The sequence below is a fragment of the Magnolia sinica genome, chromosome 2 (genome assembly GCF_029962835.1).
Source record: "Magnolia sinica isolate HGM2019 chromosome 2, MsV1, whole genome shotgun sequence".
NCBI classification, from domain to species: domain Eukaryota; kingdom Viridiplantae; phylum Streptophyta; class Magnoliopsida; order Magnoliales; family Magnoliaceae; genus Magnolia; species Magnolia sinica.
In genome coordinates, this window is record NC_080574.1 from 14,370,976 (window position 1) to 14,386,299 (window position 15,324).

At 41.9% G+C, this 15,324-nt stretch overlaps 1 protein-coding gene across 1 annotated transcript; it reads right to left on the reverse strand.

Annotated features, from left to right (window-relative positions):
- Positions 1 to 12,156: 12,156 nt before the first annotated feature.
- LOC131236022 (pentatricopeptide repeat-containing protein DOT4, chloroplastic-like) lies at positions 12,157 to 14,978 on the reverse strand. Its single transcript, XM_058233113.1, has one exon. The coding sequence runs from the start codon at positions 14,773 to 14,775 to the stop codon at positions 12,871 to 12,873; it is 1,905 nt and encodes a 634-aa protein (XP_058089096.1). The 5' UTR covers positions 14,776 to 14,978; the 3' UTR covers positions 12,157 to 12,870.
- Positions 14,979 to 15,324: the final 346 nt, after the last annotated feature.

A 15,324-nucleotide genomic window follows, 5' to 3' on the forward strand; every position in this document is an offset into this window, starting at 1 on the left:
GTCCATCACCTCATGTGTTGTATCTCAACCGTCCATCCATTTGGTAACCCCGTCTCACGGCTTGAGACTAAAAATAAAACAAATCTAGTTATCAAGTGGACTACATTGCCAAAAAACAATGGGGATTGGATGTCTACCATTGAAACCCCTTTGGGTCACAGAAGTAGTTATCAAGTGGACTACATTGCCAAAAAACAATGGAGATTGGATGTCTACCATTGAAACCCCTTTGGGTCACAGAAGTTTTGGACCAATATGATATTTGTTTCTCAGGTTGGTTCAGGTCCTTGTGACTTAATACATGATATGATGACCCCTGTGAAATTTTGTACAGTGGAAATCACTGTCTCCACTACTATTTGTGATGTCGTCCAACTGACCTTTTGATCACTATTACCACTATTATTGTGGTATGGTCCAGATGATCTTTTGATATAATTCATTGTTTGGATAATGCTCTAAAATGATCTCCATAGATGGATGAATGGTGTAGTTGTTGTGGCCCATTTGATACGGCCTATTGAATGTATTTAGGGCCCATTTGGAAGGGACCGATATGATGTATTCGAGGCCCATGGGTTGAGGCCCATTGTGATATATTTGGGGCCCATGGGCCGAGGCCCATTGAGATGTATTTAGGGCCCATGGGTTGAGACCAATTGAGATATATTTGAGGCCCACTTGATTGTATTAGGCCCATGTGTAAGGCCCGCCTATTGTGTGTTTGAAGCCCATGGATTGTGGCCCATTTGTGATGCATTTGAGGCCCATTGTGATGTATTCGAGGCCCATGGGCGAGGCCCGTTGTGATGTATTTGAGGCCCATGGACAAGGCCTAATGTGATAAACTTATGTCCCATGTGTCAAGGCCCATTATAATGTATTTCCGGCCCATTGTGATGTATTTTCAGCCCATCGCGATGTGTATGATGATGTATATCAGGCCCAATGTAATGTATATGTGGCCCCTTGAGTGAGGCCCATTGTGATATATATGTCCCTTGTGTGAGGTCGTGGGCCCACTGAACGTCTGGCTTTATGTGGGTTACTCCTTGAGAGCAATGTTGGTTAAATGACCACATAGATGGGCAATAATGGTTTAATGTCCACATTGTGACCTTCCCTTAGGCCTTGATAGTCTCATTCTCATTATTCACTTGTGGGTTAACCCTAATCAGTGGGCCCCATTCACCATATATGGATGGCTTCGTGCTATCGGATTTGATATAACCACTGCCGAGGGTTGATCTTTATATTATGATTGATCGTCTGTTCATCTATGGACCCCGCCTTATTTATTTGCTGATTGTCGGTGCCGATTATTGAGGCAGATTATCGATGTCGATTGTTGAGGCCGAGTATCGAGGCCAATTCCGATTGTTGAGGTCGAGTATCGAGGCCGATTCTAATTGTCGAGGCCGGGCCGATTCCGATTGTTAAGGCCGATTCCGATTGTCGAGGCCGATTGTATAGGCCGATTCCGATTGTCAAGGCCGATTCCGATTGTCGATGCCGATTGTATAGGCCGATTTCAATTATTGAGGCCGATTCTGAGTGTCGATTTCGATTGTTGGGGCCGATTTCGATTACCGAGGTCAATTGTCGAGACCTATATGATGTATGTGCAACCCGTGTATGAGGCCTATGGTGTTGTATATTAGGCCCTTGTGTGAGGCCATAGGTCCATTATATGTTAGGCTCTATGTGGCCCACTCCTTGGGGGTAATGTTGGTAAAATATTCACATTATCGAGGCCGATTGTTGATGGCAATTATCGAGGCCGATTGTCGGTGCCAGTTATTGGTACCGATTATGAGTATGTGACAGCATAGCATCATGATACATGCCCATACACATCATCTTCATGTTTGTTATGAGATGTGGTTGACTATTGCATACGTCATTGAGCATGTTGTTATGAGACTCCCTGATAGGCGAAGATTGTCTCACATGAGTATACGGTATACGCAGGATTGATGCATGACTGATTTGTATGACTCATGCATCTTGCACTGTGTGTTGTGACTACTATACGCTCTAGCGACATCAGGGTCGTAGCCTCCATAGGTATTTCGTGGATGGTCAGATGAGACACTGAAAATCTGTTTTATATGGAGTGCTATAAATATCTCTAGGTGAAAGTTCTTAAACCCTCTTGGTTCCAGAGGTTGCTCCAACGTCTAGACCGCATGAGGGCTGCATACCGTTAGGATCTGTCTCTCACTGTGTCGTGATCGGTTGGAAGGGAGTACGGCCTTACCTACCCGAGAGGAGGGGGCAATGCTAGGCTGAGTCTGATCATCTTGATGAATGGGTCCGCTATCGACGAGCCGGGCTCTATATTGGCAGGCAGATAGTGAGGTCTCTTCCACTCACCATGTTGCCTGCGATGGGGCGACAATCTGGTTTGGAGTGTAATAGACCCCAGTGATTTTTCAGAGAGGAACCGTACTAATATGTGGACTTATTGAGTAGGAGTTGCATACACATGCATTCATTTCATTCACTATCCACTCGGGCTGGTGGTGGGCAACTAATTGTTGTGTACCTTCGCATGACCAGGATTTCGGTTGGGCGCGCGACTAACCTAAGATCAGGAGTTTACTGCATTGAGTCTGACTATCCAAATTTAGGTATGAGATTGGTTTGGATAGAAGTCCCTTGTGATAGACTCCATAGCCTACGATACTATGTGCTATCATCTCGACTTCGCACTCCAGCTTGGTCATTTCATTCACATCGCATATTGCATTGCATATACTCATCACATAGAATTTGGCTTATTGTCTTCGCATTGCATAGCTGATTTACATTGCTTCCTCAGTATATGATATTGGTTATTATATTTTTGCATCGCATAGCCTGGATAAGGCTGATGATATTTATGGGCCTATCAGTATATTTTCGCATTATTCTGGTATTGTATGATTTATGGGCCTGTCAGTATTTCTGCTTACTCTGATTACTCTGAAATTGCTTACTTGGCACTTACCTTGTGCATACACTTTCACCACCCACTAAGCTTCTATAAGCTTATGCACGATACATGCGTGCAGGTGGTGTTAGGTTGCAGCAACATTGAGCTTGGAGCATGCAGCGGACTTATGGAGTTTTGATTTTTGACATATGTATTTCCCTTTCGGCACTGTATTTAACTGTTTATATTAGTGGATATGTGATGATGATGTTGCCTTTATGATTTACGTATACTTATGGTTATGCTTATTACTAGATAAATGTATGCTAAAAAAAATCCTCTTTGTACGATCCTAGGATCGGAATCTGGCGTATAAGTGCTGGGAGCTGAGAATGGGGTACTACGAAGGCTGTTGGCACCAGATTCGGTGATCGGAGTTCTTGTGAGTCCGATCTTTGGGTTTAAGGGGTGACACCAAGTGTTGAAACTCCTAAGAGTCTACCACCGGAGCAAGAGTAAGGATCCAAACAATCAATTGACATAGATACAAAGGCAAGCAACAAGTCAGACGACATGCAAATCTAACTAAGGAATGTGGGAGTATCCACTTGCTTTGGCATTCGATTGCAAGCAACTTCTACTAAATAGGAGTATATGTAGATACCCCACCCCAGGCTAATAAGTTTATCGAGAATGTACGAAACCTAATCCAAACCTTAAACCCTTATTTGAACCCAAAACTCTAAAAATCGACCCTAAACTCAATCAATCCAATCAGATAGACCTAATAGAAGCCTAACTCAAAAACCTAACTTTAGGGAAAACTTAGTCAAAACTAGTTAATTCACCATGTCAACCCATTGAGTCAACTCATCTAGTCATCCTATCCAATCAACTCACCTTGTCAAACTACGCCCAATGTCCATTTTAGTCTAAGCCCACATCTAAAGCCCTAATCGAATTATAGAATGAGACAGCAAAGCATCCACACTTCTCAGAACTCCCCACATGTGTGGGAGAGTTCACCTACCAAAGCAGGAAGCTAGCATCGTACGAGAGGCCCTGTGGGGGCTGCTCGCCACGTTGCAATTTTTCTATTTTGGCATATAGGTACATCCACATGGATGGGTTCAGAGCACCCCGAACGTAAAAGAAAATGAAATGGCTCCAGTACCCTTCCCTTGAGCCCAAAATTACACCATACGCCATCCAATCCAACACATGAGGTTTTGCCACATGGCAATCTTAAATCTCAGTCATCCAAACCCTTTTTAACCTTGAGATTTGCAAGAATTTAAAAAAAAAATAAAAAAAAATCAGGTTAGAGCTATAAATATATCTATTCCCTTCACATTTCAAGCATTCCTTATCCATCTTCTCTTATTATAAACCATCCCCTCTCACTCACTCCCCTTAAGCCTTAGCTTATGCACTCCATACCTCCACCAATGTAGGGAAGAGTCTAGCCTAGGTCCAATCCGTCCGATCCCAACCCTAGCCTCTCAAGCCAATCAAATTCAACCCGAGCCACTCAATCCAATCCTTATGACACTACCATCCATTCAGTCGTCCAAACTTCAATCTGCTTTGTATAAATATTGGCATTAAGATTGTGTAACGCTTACTCACTTCTCAAACCCCATGCTCATCTATTTCATCTTTATATATAAAATTGCATCTTGCTTCCGACCAGTATAAACGTATGCTTCGTGACTTGCCGACTTAGTTGGATCTTGCCCATCAAAAATTTGTGCTGACAGTTTATTATTTTGGCAAGTATAGGAGTTAGGGAGGGTTATTTGTCCTGAATCTAAGCCCGTCATAAGCTTTGCATTCAACATATCATTCCACATACCTTTACATCATTTGTATACGAGAATTGATCCCTAACCTCGAGAATAGTCAAAACTTGTGAAGTATAGACCATACGACAGTATAAGCAGAGTGGGTGCTTAAAACCTTCTTTTTTTGTAATTGTGGTCCCTTAACTTGAATCTTTGATCATAGACCAAAGAATCATCTTAGCGTTGAGAATCTTCGGATCCTCTTTCCTAGCATTTCTATAGGGTCTATCCGACTATAGAGACGAAGTAACTGGCTAGTGGCGACTTTGGTTAAACATAATACTCTTTTAATCACAGTGCAAAGCCCATGAAAAGGGCACCTATGAAAGTACGAGTCAATTCCGCCCCCGGGATCCAGCGTCCACAACAACTCACTACTCTACAAGGCACATTCCTCTCTCTCTCTCTCTCTCTCTCTCTCTCTCTCTCTCCAACCCTTCTGTCATCTTTATCTCACCATCAACCTACATTTGCCCCCTCTCTCTTGATGACAGGGGTAGTGACGAAAGGGATTTGAATACTGAAGCAGTTCGGGTGGTGTTACATCTGATATAGCATTTGAGAAGGGGGTGGCGTGATGCACTGGAAGGCATGTTCCTCTCTCTCTCTCTCTCTCTCTCTCTCTCTCTCTCACACACACACACGCGCACGCGCGCACACGCACACACTCGTCCTGGGGCTAAGCTCGGGCTCGGGCCCTACATAAATATTTAGGGTTAGGCTTGGGTTGTACTATTTTGTCCTATCACGAGTCCGAGTCAAGTTCAACCTATACTGAAAAATGCAAGCTGAACTTATATTAAGCTTGGGCCTGCCCTAACTTGGCCCTTTGACACACCTATTCTTTAGAAATTGAGTATTGCTCTATAGGCCATGCCATATGTGAAGTACCCTAGCTTTCGTCTCATCTTTCATGCCTTCATTAAAATTCATGTGTGTGCTCTAATGCCTCTTTTTTATATTAATTAGGTGGCAATTTATACGGCTTTTAATCTAGTCCGGCAACAATTTATACTGCTTTCAATCCCATCTTTCACTGGTACACTAAGGACCTATTGGGATCTTAAGTTGCTTAAGATAAGCTACTTATGCCACAAGTAATTTATCTTAGTTTCTACTTATTAAGAATATAAGTATATTTGGTAAACAACTTACTTATTAGCTTTTTTTCTCTTTGGTCTCTCTAATGGCTTTCTTTAACAACTTATGAAGGGTATAAAAGCTAAAAGAATTCACTAAAGTGATTAAATATATTTAACTAAAAAAGTTACTTCTAATTAATCATAAACCAAACTTATTAAAATAAGTTACTTATCAGCTATTGTAAGTAGAAAAGTAACTTATTTGGTGGTGTCCAATCAGGCATAAACATATTAGCATTGACTGTCATTTCATTTACAAATGAAAAAATTATTAACTATTTTATATCATTGTTTTGATGTTTGCACTACTTCCTAACAAGGTAATTAAGACTTTTCAACTTTATGATATTGCAGGCATGATTTATGTTTGATGATTGCGGTGGAATAAACGAGCATGGCTTATGGGGACGCGGATTGTGTCCCATCACGTCCAGCTTTAGCCCCGAACAGGTAGTTCTATGGGCAGGCCCACTGTGATGTAACTGTTTATCCAAGCCATCCAACCCTTCTCTTATATCATTTTAAGGTATGCTCAAAAAAATGAGTAAGATCCAATGCTCAAGTGAATCACACCAAGTGATAAGCTTGGGTTGCATTAAATGTACAAAATATTAAATGCTAATTGCATTAAATGCAGGAGTATCATGATGGGTTTAATTGAGTATGGGAACTGCTTACTTTTGTGCTCATGCCGTAAAATGACATGAGAAAAGGAATGGTACATCAAGGTAGGCACGCGCACTGTTCGCCGCTAGAGACGAGCCGGGTAGAACGCAATTCACATCCGATTCAGAGTTAATTTCTTCTCCTACAATGTTGTAAATAAAGTAGTGTCGGCATGGTTTATGATTAAAGTTAGTTTCCTTCTCCATGTTTTACATATCCAAAGATCAAGCGGACCACACTGCAAAAAGCAGTAGGGAATTGGTCTACCGTTGAAACCCATTGAAACCCTTTCGGGGGTTATAGAGGTTTTGGATCATATGATACTCTTCATCCATTTGCATGTAATATTATGTACAGATTGGATGGAAATAAACGTTATAATGGCCTTATAAATGTTTTAACCCCAAAAATCACAGTGTTATTTTTGATGTGATACACTTGATCGATGTATTTGACTATTTTTGGGCTTATGTTAAATTGATATTACCAAATGTATGAACGGTGTGGATATAATAAATACATCATTGTGCCACGTAACTTTGATATCTTCTGAACCGTTGGTAAAAAACTCAGAGCTAGAAGAGTGTTAGCCTGACCTTTGCACGACACTTACCCACACCAGCCAGGTGGGTGGTGTGCGGTACGCATGCCCATCCATTTTTTTCATCTCATTTTCAGAGTCTAACCCGAAAATGAGGCAGTTGTGAGGCTAAAGGGGACCCCGCCGAAGGAAGCGGAGGCGTGGATAAAAACCCTCGAGAAAGTACGCGGACAGTAGCTTGTCGGCTACCCATATTCTTTGAGCCGACCATGGTGTATGTGTTGTATCCACACCATCCATCCATTTGGAGATATTATTTTAGGGGGCTTTATACAGATAATAAGAGGTAGATCCAAAGTTCAAGTGTAACTACTGTAGAAAACAGTGGAGATAATGACTTCTACATGGAAACCTTCCTATGGCTCACCATGATGTTTATTTGAGATCCAACCAGTTTATAAGTTAAAAGGACATGTAATAAAAGAAAACAAAGATATTAACTTATCCAAAACTTCTGTGGCCTAAAAAAGTTTTTAATTTTTACCGTTCTTCACTTTTTTCCGTGGTGGTTTCACTTGAGCTTTGGTTCCGCGTAATTATCTGAATCAGGTTGTAAAATGATCTCTCCAGCTGTACGGGCACCACAGGACTTCAGCAGCTAGGCCCACTATTTTCAAGTTCAGCAGCTAATCCGCGTCCGTCAGGTAAATGCAAGCGCCTGCGTGTCATCCATCACACTCCCACGTGCTAAGTATGCGGAAATCATCCGTCAGGTGGGACCCACCTTGGAAGATCATCCCTATGACCCAGAACTTTACTATGTTTAGACCATCTTTAGTTATCACCGTCTCATCCAAATCGGAAATGTAGAGAATGTTCCGTTGATCAGACGGCCCAGATGAACTAATGGAGGTGGATTTTCAACGGCTAGAAGTGGCACAGAACAGGATCATTCCACGGATCATTCCCCCCTCGAGGAAAAGGCCAAACGAGGGGAAAGCGACAGCAGACACCGGACCATGGCATGCTGCGCTGGTACTTTGATTTCTCGGAATCTGGGCCCTTTACAAAAGCCAAGCCCCAGGACGAGACGTGACTTGCTTTTGCCCGGACTCCCTTAACCCGACTTGCTATGCACGCACAGGGCAGGACTTTCGCTAACCGATCCCTACGTGGGATAAACATACATCAGATCCACCACGTGCATGAGATGATCCATCATATTTTAACCGTTTATCCTAAAACTATGTAAATATGAATAATTATGTAGGCCACACTATAGAAAACAGTGTAAAATCATACCTTAATGTCTATATTCACACTCTGTGGCCCACATGAAACCTTTTATATTATGATTTTTGGCGAATACATACTTACTGGTGTTTCTGGTCATATAAATGAATTATATGGTATAATACATAAGAAGGTGGACCCAAAGAGTATTTAAAAGATTTTCGTGGTAAGATTTTCCATTTCACATGTTTCCCGTGGTGTAGACTAGAGGAACGCTTAATCCAACTGCTTTTTGGTTTCCTATCTAAAAATTGGATGGAACACCTGATGGACGGTTTGGATCTTAGTAAAATTAAAAAGCTTTTTCGTCGACGTCAGCGAAAGAACGCGCCACCTCCCGTGCGTACGAAAGTCATGCAAACGTCTTCTCTCTTTCTAACTGCCATCTGTCACGCACGCCCCAGGACAAAAAGAGGGTATCCGATGCTTCACTTGCGTCACTTTCCCGACACCCAAACGAGCCCCATTGAAGTGCGCCACGTGGCCAACGGCACGCCGGTACTCTGCCTCCGTATGATTGGATCATGTACCTTCCTTTGTGGGGCCCACTCGGCGTGCTAAATGATTGCCGATTGGTTTGGCAGTCCCACCAATTATTTGAAGACGATGCGATACCAGCAACCGGAACACGAACATGGTAGAGCAATCTCTCCAGAGTATTAATATGGTGGGGGTGGGGTGGAGTGCGGTGTCGATCGGGACCGTCCGTCTAAGTTGCCTCACCCTGAATGGCAGATGGATGAAAGCATGCCTGGTTGAAAGCAATTAGTTGTAAACAAGAGCAATAAGCAGTGGTCGACGCTGGACGCTGGAATGAGAAGAAAATTGAAAATCCGATTGATAGGTGCGACTTTTTATACATCAGCAATAAATAATAGGGCCCGGTAAATGGACGGCAATAGTTGTATTTTGAAGAGATGGCACTGCCATCATCCGGTTTGACTGACTCTACCTTATCTGGTGCCACTCACGAAACTTTGACGTAGATATAAATTTGCATATCTTTCATGTATATATATAAGTCAGATGTGGATATTATGCAAAGAAGTTAAATATGAATGGCCGGTTCAAATAATCTGATATTTTACTAATATTTAATTTAAAACTAAAAATTAAATAATTAGTCAAACTAGCTAAAATATTTATAAATAAAAATGATTTTCATAACATAATTAGTTATTATCAAGCTACAAATCATAAAATATACCAAAGAGAAAAAGTATTAATACCAGTAATAGGCACCATATATATCAACTCCATCATAAATCTCAATATCCATTAATGATGTGGAATTTAATACATTATATCTTAGTATTTTATCAAAATTATATATTTTTGAGTAAATGTGAAAATGTCATTGGATGATCGGGTAAGTGGATACAGATGTTGACTCACTTACAAGTTGAGTAATTGAATATATAACCCGGCCCCATCAACGGTTATATGTAGTGTGGCCGACCCGAGTCATAGATTGACTTGATTTTTAAGACCGTGATGCACATAAAGGTGCATCTGACCGATGGGGTAGATGTTCAACACACATCACGGTGGGGCCCACAGAACTCGACCTTATGGGAAGTTCCTATGAGGTCGACCTCATAATGTGTGTGTGTGTGTGTGTGTATCACAATGCTCATCTGGCATCAATTTTCGTGAGAACACTTTGATGTGGGCCCAAATTTTGAACGGCCCGTGCGATGCAGTACCTCGTAAAACCTTCGGGGCCCAACTTTTTCTTTTTAATCAAACACTTGGTAGGCCATGGTAAAAGAAAACAGTTTCCTCTCTTGATTTGTATCTCTTTTGCTATGACCCACCAAAGTTTTGGATAAGGTTGAAAGTTGGGCCCTAGGAGTTTCATTGGGTGTGACAGTTCAAATTTTGGGCCAATGACACGTGTAAAAAGATGCGCATGCGCACAATGTGAGCATGCTATATATAGGATAAGAATCCCATATGCATATCCAATCTTCTTAGGGTAGTAAAAGAAAACAGTTTCCTCTCTTGATTTGTATCTCTTTTGCTATGGCCCACCAAAGTTTTGGATAAGGTTGAAAGTTGGGCCCTAGGCATTTGATTGGGTGTGACGGTTCAAATTTTGGGCCAATGACATGTGTAAAAAGATGCGCTTGCGCACAATGTGAGCATACTATATATAGGATAAGAATCCCATATGCATATCCAATTTTCTTAGGGTAGAAATATTGGGGTAATTAGGCAAAATGCATATCAATTGCCAGCCTTAGCCATCTTTAACCTCTCCTGAGCTTTCACGTGTTAAGAACATTGACTAAGTGCACCAGGTGGTTCCCATGGTAAAAGATTAGGTTGGTATACCTTCTTTTGCATGTACAAAAGATATGGATGGCTAGAAACAGTGGCCCACTAGATAAATGGACTGACATGATTCTCAGCTCAGGTACAGTACTGCACGGGTGGGCTCACCATGAGCGGCTTGGATCTTGCATATTGGACAGTGCTAGTACGAGTACACCCAGTTTGATTTGCTTACACCCATTTTGGAAGCAGTTCGCCACTTACAAGTCGGAAAGCTGTTACGTACGTGACATTATTGTTCCTGGCTTGGGCCCCTTCTAACAGCCATATATATAATTCCTTTTAAAACGCAGGAATTACACAAATCCTCTGATATCCAGATTGTAAAAGTCTTTGGATGGGTGGCCTGCAATTAGACGGCTAGAAATAATGCAGCATCAGTGCACATTTAGCTGAATAAAGACCAAAGATTGGAGTGATGGGATCTTTTTCTTTTCTTTTTTTTTCTTTTCTTTTTTGTACTTTTGGGAATGGTCCATCCACAGTATGGCTAGGGCTGTCAACGGCCGGATTTTGAACTATTCAGTCTGAGCCTATTCCAAGATAGAGAGAAGAGAGGGAATACGTTCTCCAAAGTTTCTCATGGTTATTTGAAGATAAGAGCCGAGGTGGTTTTTCAAAGATTCTCTTGGTTGCTTGAAAAAAAGATTTGGGATGGTCTTTTCAAAGGTTTTCTTTATTGAATGATGAAAATAGGTTAGAAATGTTTTTTGTATGTTTATTGCATTTGAGCATTGCCTCTTGGATCTTATATTCTTATTATTTTGCAAATGAAATGGATTTGCTGCTGCTTTCCCGTAGATAGCCACATTGTGATAAACCACATACACCTTGTGTCTCAATCCATACTCATTCAATGCATGTCCAAATCTTTGGGGATAGTTATTATTTCACATTGTCTTCGTATGAGCAACTACCCCTTGGTCTTGGTATCGATTCCCTAGCGGGGGTGGCTAACAGTGAAGTGTGAACTGACAGTGGGTGTACTAACAAGCTAACAAAAAATAATAATAATAATAAAAACCTTCCACCCTAACAAAAGAAAAGGTAAAAGGTAAAAGAAAAAGGAAAAGAGACATTGTTGAAATTGAATGACAGTAACTTAATTTGGCAATTTGATTTTCCATCTACTCTTCATAGAAACTCATTGGGAATGGCAGTTGCAAATGATAGTACCTTAATGTGGCAATTTCATTCTCCATCCACTCTTCATAGAAAGTCGGTTGGGAATGGCAGTTGCTCACCAAAGCATTGCCCACTCTCTATGATAAAATCAAACTACATGCAATGTAACAATGGTTAGGCTATGTTTGGGTACACTACTGAATTGGGTTGCAATGATTACTCGAATCTAGAGGAAGCAGCCTTGAAATTGCTGTTACATTGATAATCTGGAGCCCATCAGTAATTGAGCACTGAGGAAGGTAAATACAATTTGTTAATTCCAAGTTTATTGAACAAACAAAATTCAATTCAATTGCACAGCCAAACACAGCCTTTTAGCTACATTTATCAGTGTTAAAAAACAAGGTGTAAGCCACATACAGTGATCTCTCTAGGTCCATGCTGAAAATTTCTTGTCCTTAACTACAGTTGATCTATTGCTCTGGAACTTCATTCTGGTTAAGATGGTAAAAGGTCAGACTGCTGGATTGTCCACTGCTGAATAATTTGAAATTCATAGCCTTCTGCTCCATGGTTGTCAATTCAACCATAAACAGAGTTAACGAACCATCAACAGAAAGCTCGATCAATTTCTCTACACTCAATACAGCAGATGCATTGCCGCAAAAGTTCGCTAATATCTTGGTAGTTCTGGATAGAGTTTTAATGGCAGAATAGACACAATATATCTCCATTGTACACCAGGCAAACATGTAAGGTGATCAGGGCTGTTGATCTGATTGGCAGGCACGTTGACGGGCCATAGGCCAAAGGTCATAATGATTGGACAACTCCAGTCATTCATTCGTGGACAGTTCATTTTTCAGTTAGAAGTCCCTTTTCAGGCCGCTGATCAGATGGCTACAGTCCAATTCCCACCAAACAAATTGTCCTGATCTCACAAATGCCGTGAACGTACACTCTTAATAAAATTCCTACGCTTTCCAAAAATGATTCTGTTGAGGCTCATTTCTCATTTTTTATCCAACTATAGCCAGAAGGTTTTATCAACCCTCGACCTTCCATTAGCTTCCTCACTCTTACAGCGTCATCCCACCTTCCAGCCCTTGCATATATATTGGACAAGGTCACATAATTTCCAGGATTATCTGGCTCCAACCGGAACAGATGCTCTGCAGCAAACCCTCCAAATTGTATGTTTTGATGAATTCGACAAGCTGCAAGCAGAGCTCCCCAAATACTTCCATCTGGGTCAATCGGCATTTTGTTTATAAAATCAACTGCGTCCTGAAGCCGCCCTGCGCGGGCAAGCAAATCAACTACACAAGCAAACTGCTCCATACTAGGGGTGAAGTTAAAGTCTCGAGTCAAGCTGTCGAATAGCTGGAGTCCTTCATCTACAAGACCTGAATGGCTACAAGCGGAGAGAACTGAAGTGTATGTCACGGAGTTTGGTCTAATGCCTGACTGTTTCATCTCTTGCAGGAGCTGAAGGGCAGCTCTACCATGCCCATGCATACCATATCCTCCAATCATTGCATTCCATGACACCACATCTCTTGCTCCCATCTTAGAGAAGATGGCGTAAGCTGCTCCGATGCATCCAGATTTCGCATACATGTTGATCAGTGCATTCCATACCAAAATGGGCAAATTGAAATGTTTTTTAATTACATGGGCATGAATTTGTTTGCCAGTTTTCAGATCGCATACAGGCAAAACAGTTGCGATTGTGATTTGGTCATATCTAACTCCTCTCATTTGCATATCACTAAAATGCTCCGTTGCTGAATTGTGCATTCCTAAATGAGAAAAACCAAGAATCATGGAATTCCATGTGATGACATCACGTTTGTCCATCATTTCAAACACATTTCTTGCATCTTGAATCCTCTTACACCAGGCGTACATTGTCAGCAAAGCTGCCCCAGCTGAATCATAGAACCCAAGTCCTGTTCTGATCTTTAACCCATATCCATGGATTTCTTGTCCGCTTCTCAAAGCTGCCAACTGACGGCATGAAGAGAGAACACAAGAAAGAGTATCCGAATCAGGTAAAACAAATCCTCTTCGTATCATATCCCTGAAAATGCACAACGCCTTTTCATGCTTCCCACTTCTTGAATACCCCAAGATTAAAGTAGTCCATGAGATGATATTAGGTTCTGCAATCCGATCAAAGATTTCAGAAGCTGCCTCGCAAAGCCCCATTCGGCTATAAGCATCCATTATCGTATTCCAAGTGATTAAATCGGGCTCCAAACCTTCCAACTCCATCAAGCTTAAAAGTTCAAGGGCTGAATCAAGAAACCCGTTACAGATATACCCCGAAATCATTGAATTCCATGACAATACATCTCTTTCGACCATTCCGATAAAAACCTGTCTTGCTTCATTAACACTCCTGCATTTCGAGTACATATCAATCAACGAATTGCAAACGTGCAAACTGGATCCAGCACCAAATCTGATTACATCACCATGGATTTGAGTTCCCTCTTCTAAGTCTGACAATTGGGAGCAGACCTTGAGGAGCTTGGGGAAGACGTACATGTCAGGTCTAACACCTTGCACTCTCATTTCTCGATACATTTGCAGACACTCCTTATAGTTTCCATTCCTCAAATGGACTGCTAGGATTGCAGTCCATGCAAACACATTGGGTTGAGGCAATTCATCAAATAGGTGGAGTGCGGGCCCTGAATCATCACAATCAACATATATTTGGATTAGTTTGGTTGTAAGGTATGGATCAGAATCGAGGCCATGGAGGATGATCTGCTGATGAACTTGCTTTCCTTGCTTGAGCGCTCTTGAATTGCTGCAGTTCTGGAGGAGACGGTTGAGATGATAAGATAAACGAGTCTCTGCGAGGGTTGAAATTTGTCGTTGAGAGACCCATTTTCTCATCTCATTCGAAAATCTAGTGGAAAATCAGCAGTTGGGTGTTTGAATTTGAATTTCTTTGGCAACGGTGACCAGCAGAGAGTGAGAGAAAGGAAGGGCGAAAATGGCGCGAATTATTAACTACCGTTGGGAACTTAAATTTGAAGACCAGGCCCGATGAAAAGAAATTTGAAGGCCGTTTATGAAAGGTAGTCCGCGGCCTACTAATTAAATGTGATCCTACTATTGGAATAAATTTTAGAGGTGTACACGAGTCGAGCTGAGCCGAGCTTTGCCGAGCTTGTGCTCGACTTGAACTGCTCGAGTCTCAGCTCGTGCTCGGCTCAGCTTGGCCTTCGAGCTTGGAACAACAGCTCGTGCTCGGCTCGGCTCGGCTTGGCCGAGTTCGAGTTCAAGTTTTCGAGCCGAGTTCCAAGTTCCGAGGAGGAAGAGAGTAGAGAGATCAGACGGCGGCCATGCGGTGGTGCGGATAAGGGAGGAGGAGGGGGGGGAGACGAGCAGAGAGGGCCGTGCGGGTAAGGGAGGAGGGAGAGAGTAGGGAGATCGGACGGC

Bases quoted from the DNA above. Each gene is read 5' to 3' on its own strand.
- LOC131236022 (XM_058233113.1), bottom strand. From the start codon at position 14,775: ATGAGAAAATGGGTCTCTCAACGACAAATTTCAACCCTCGCAGAGACT.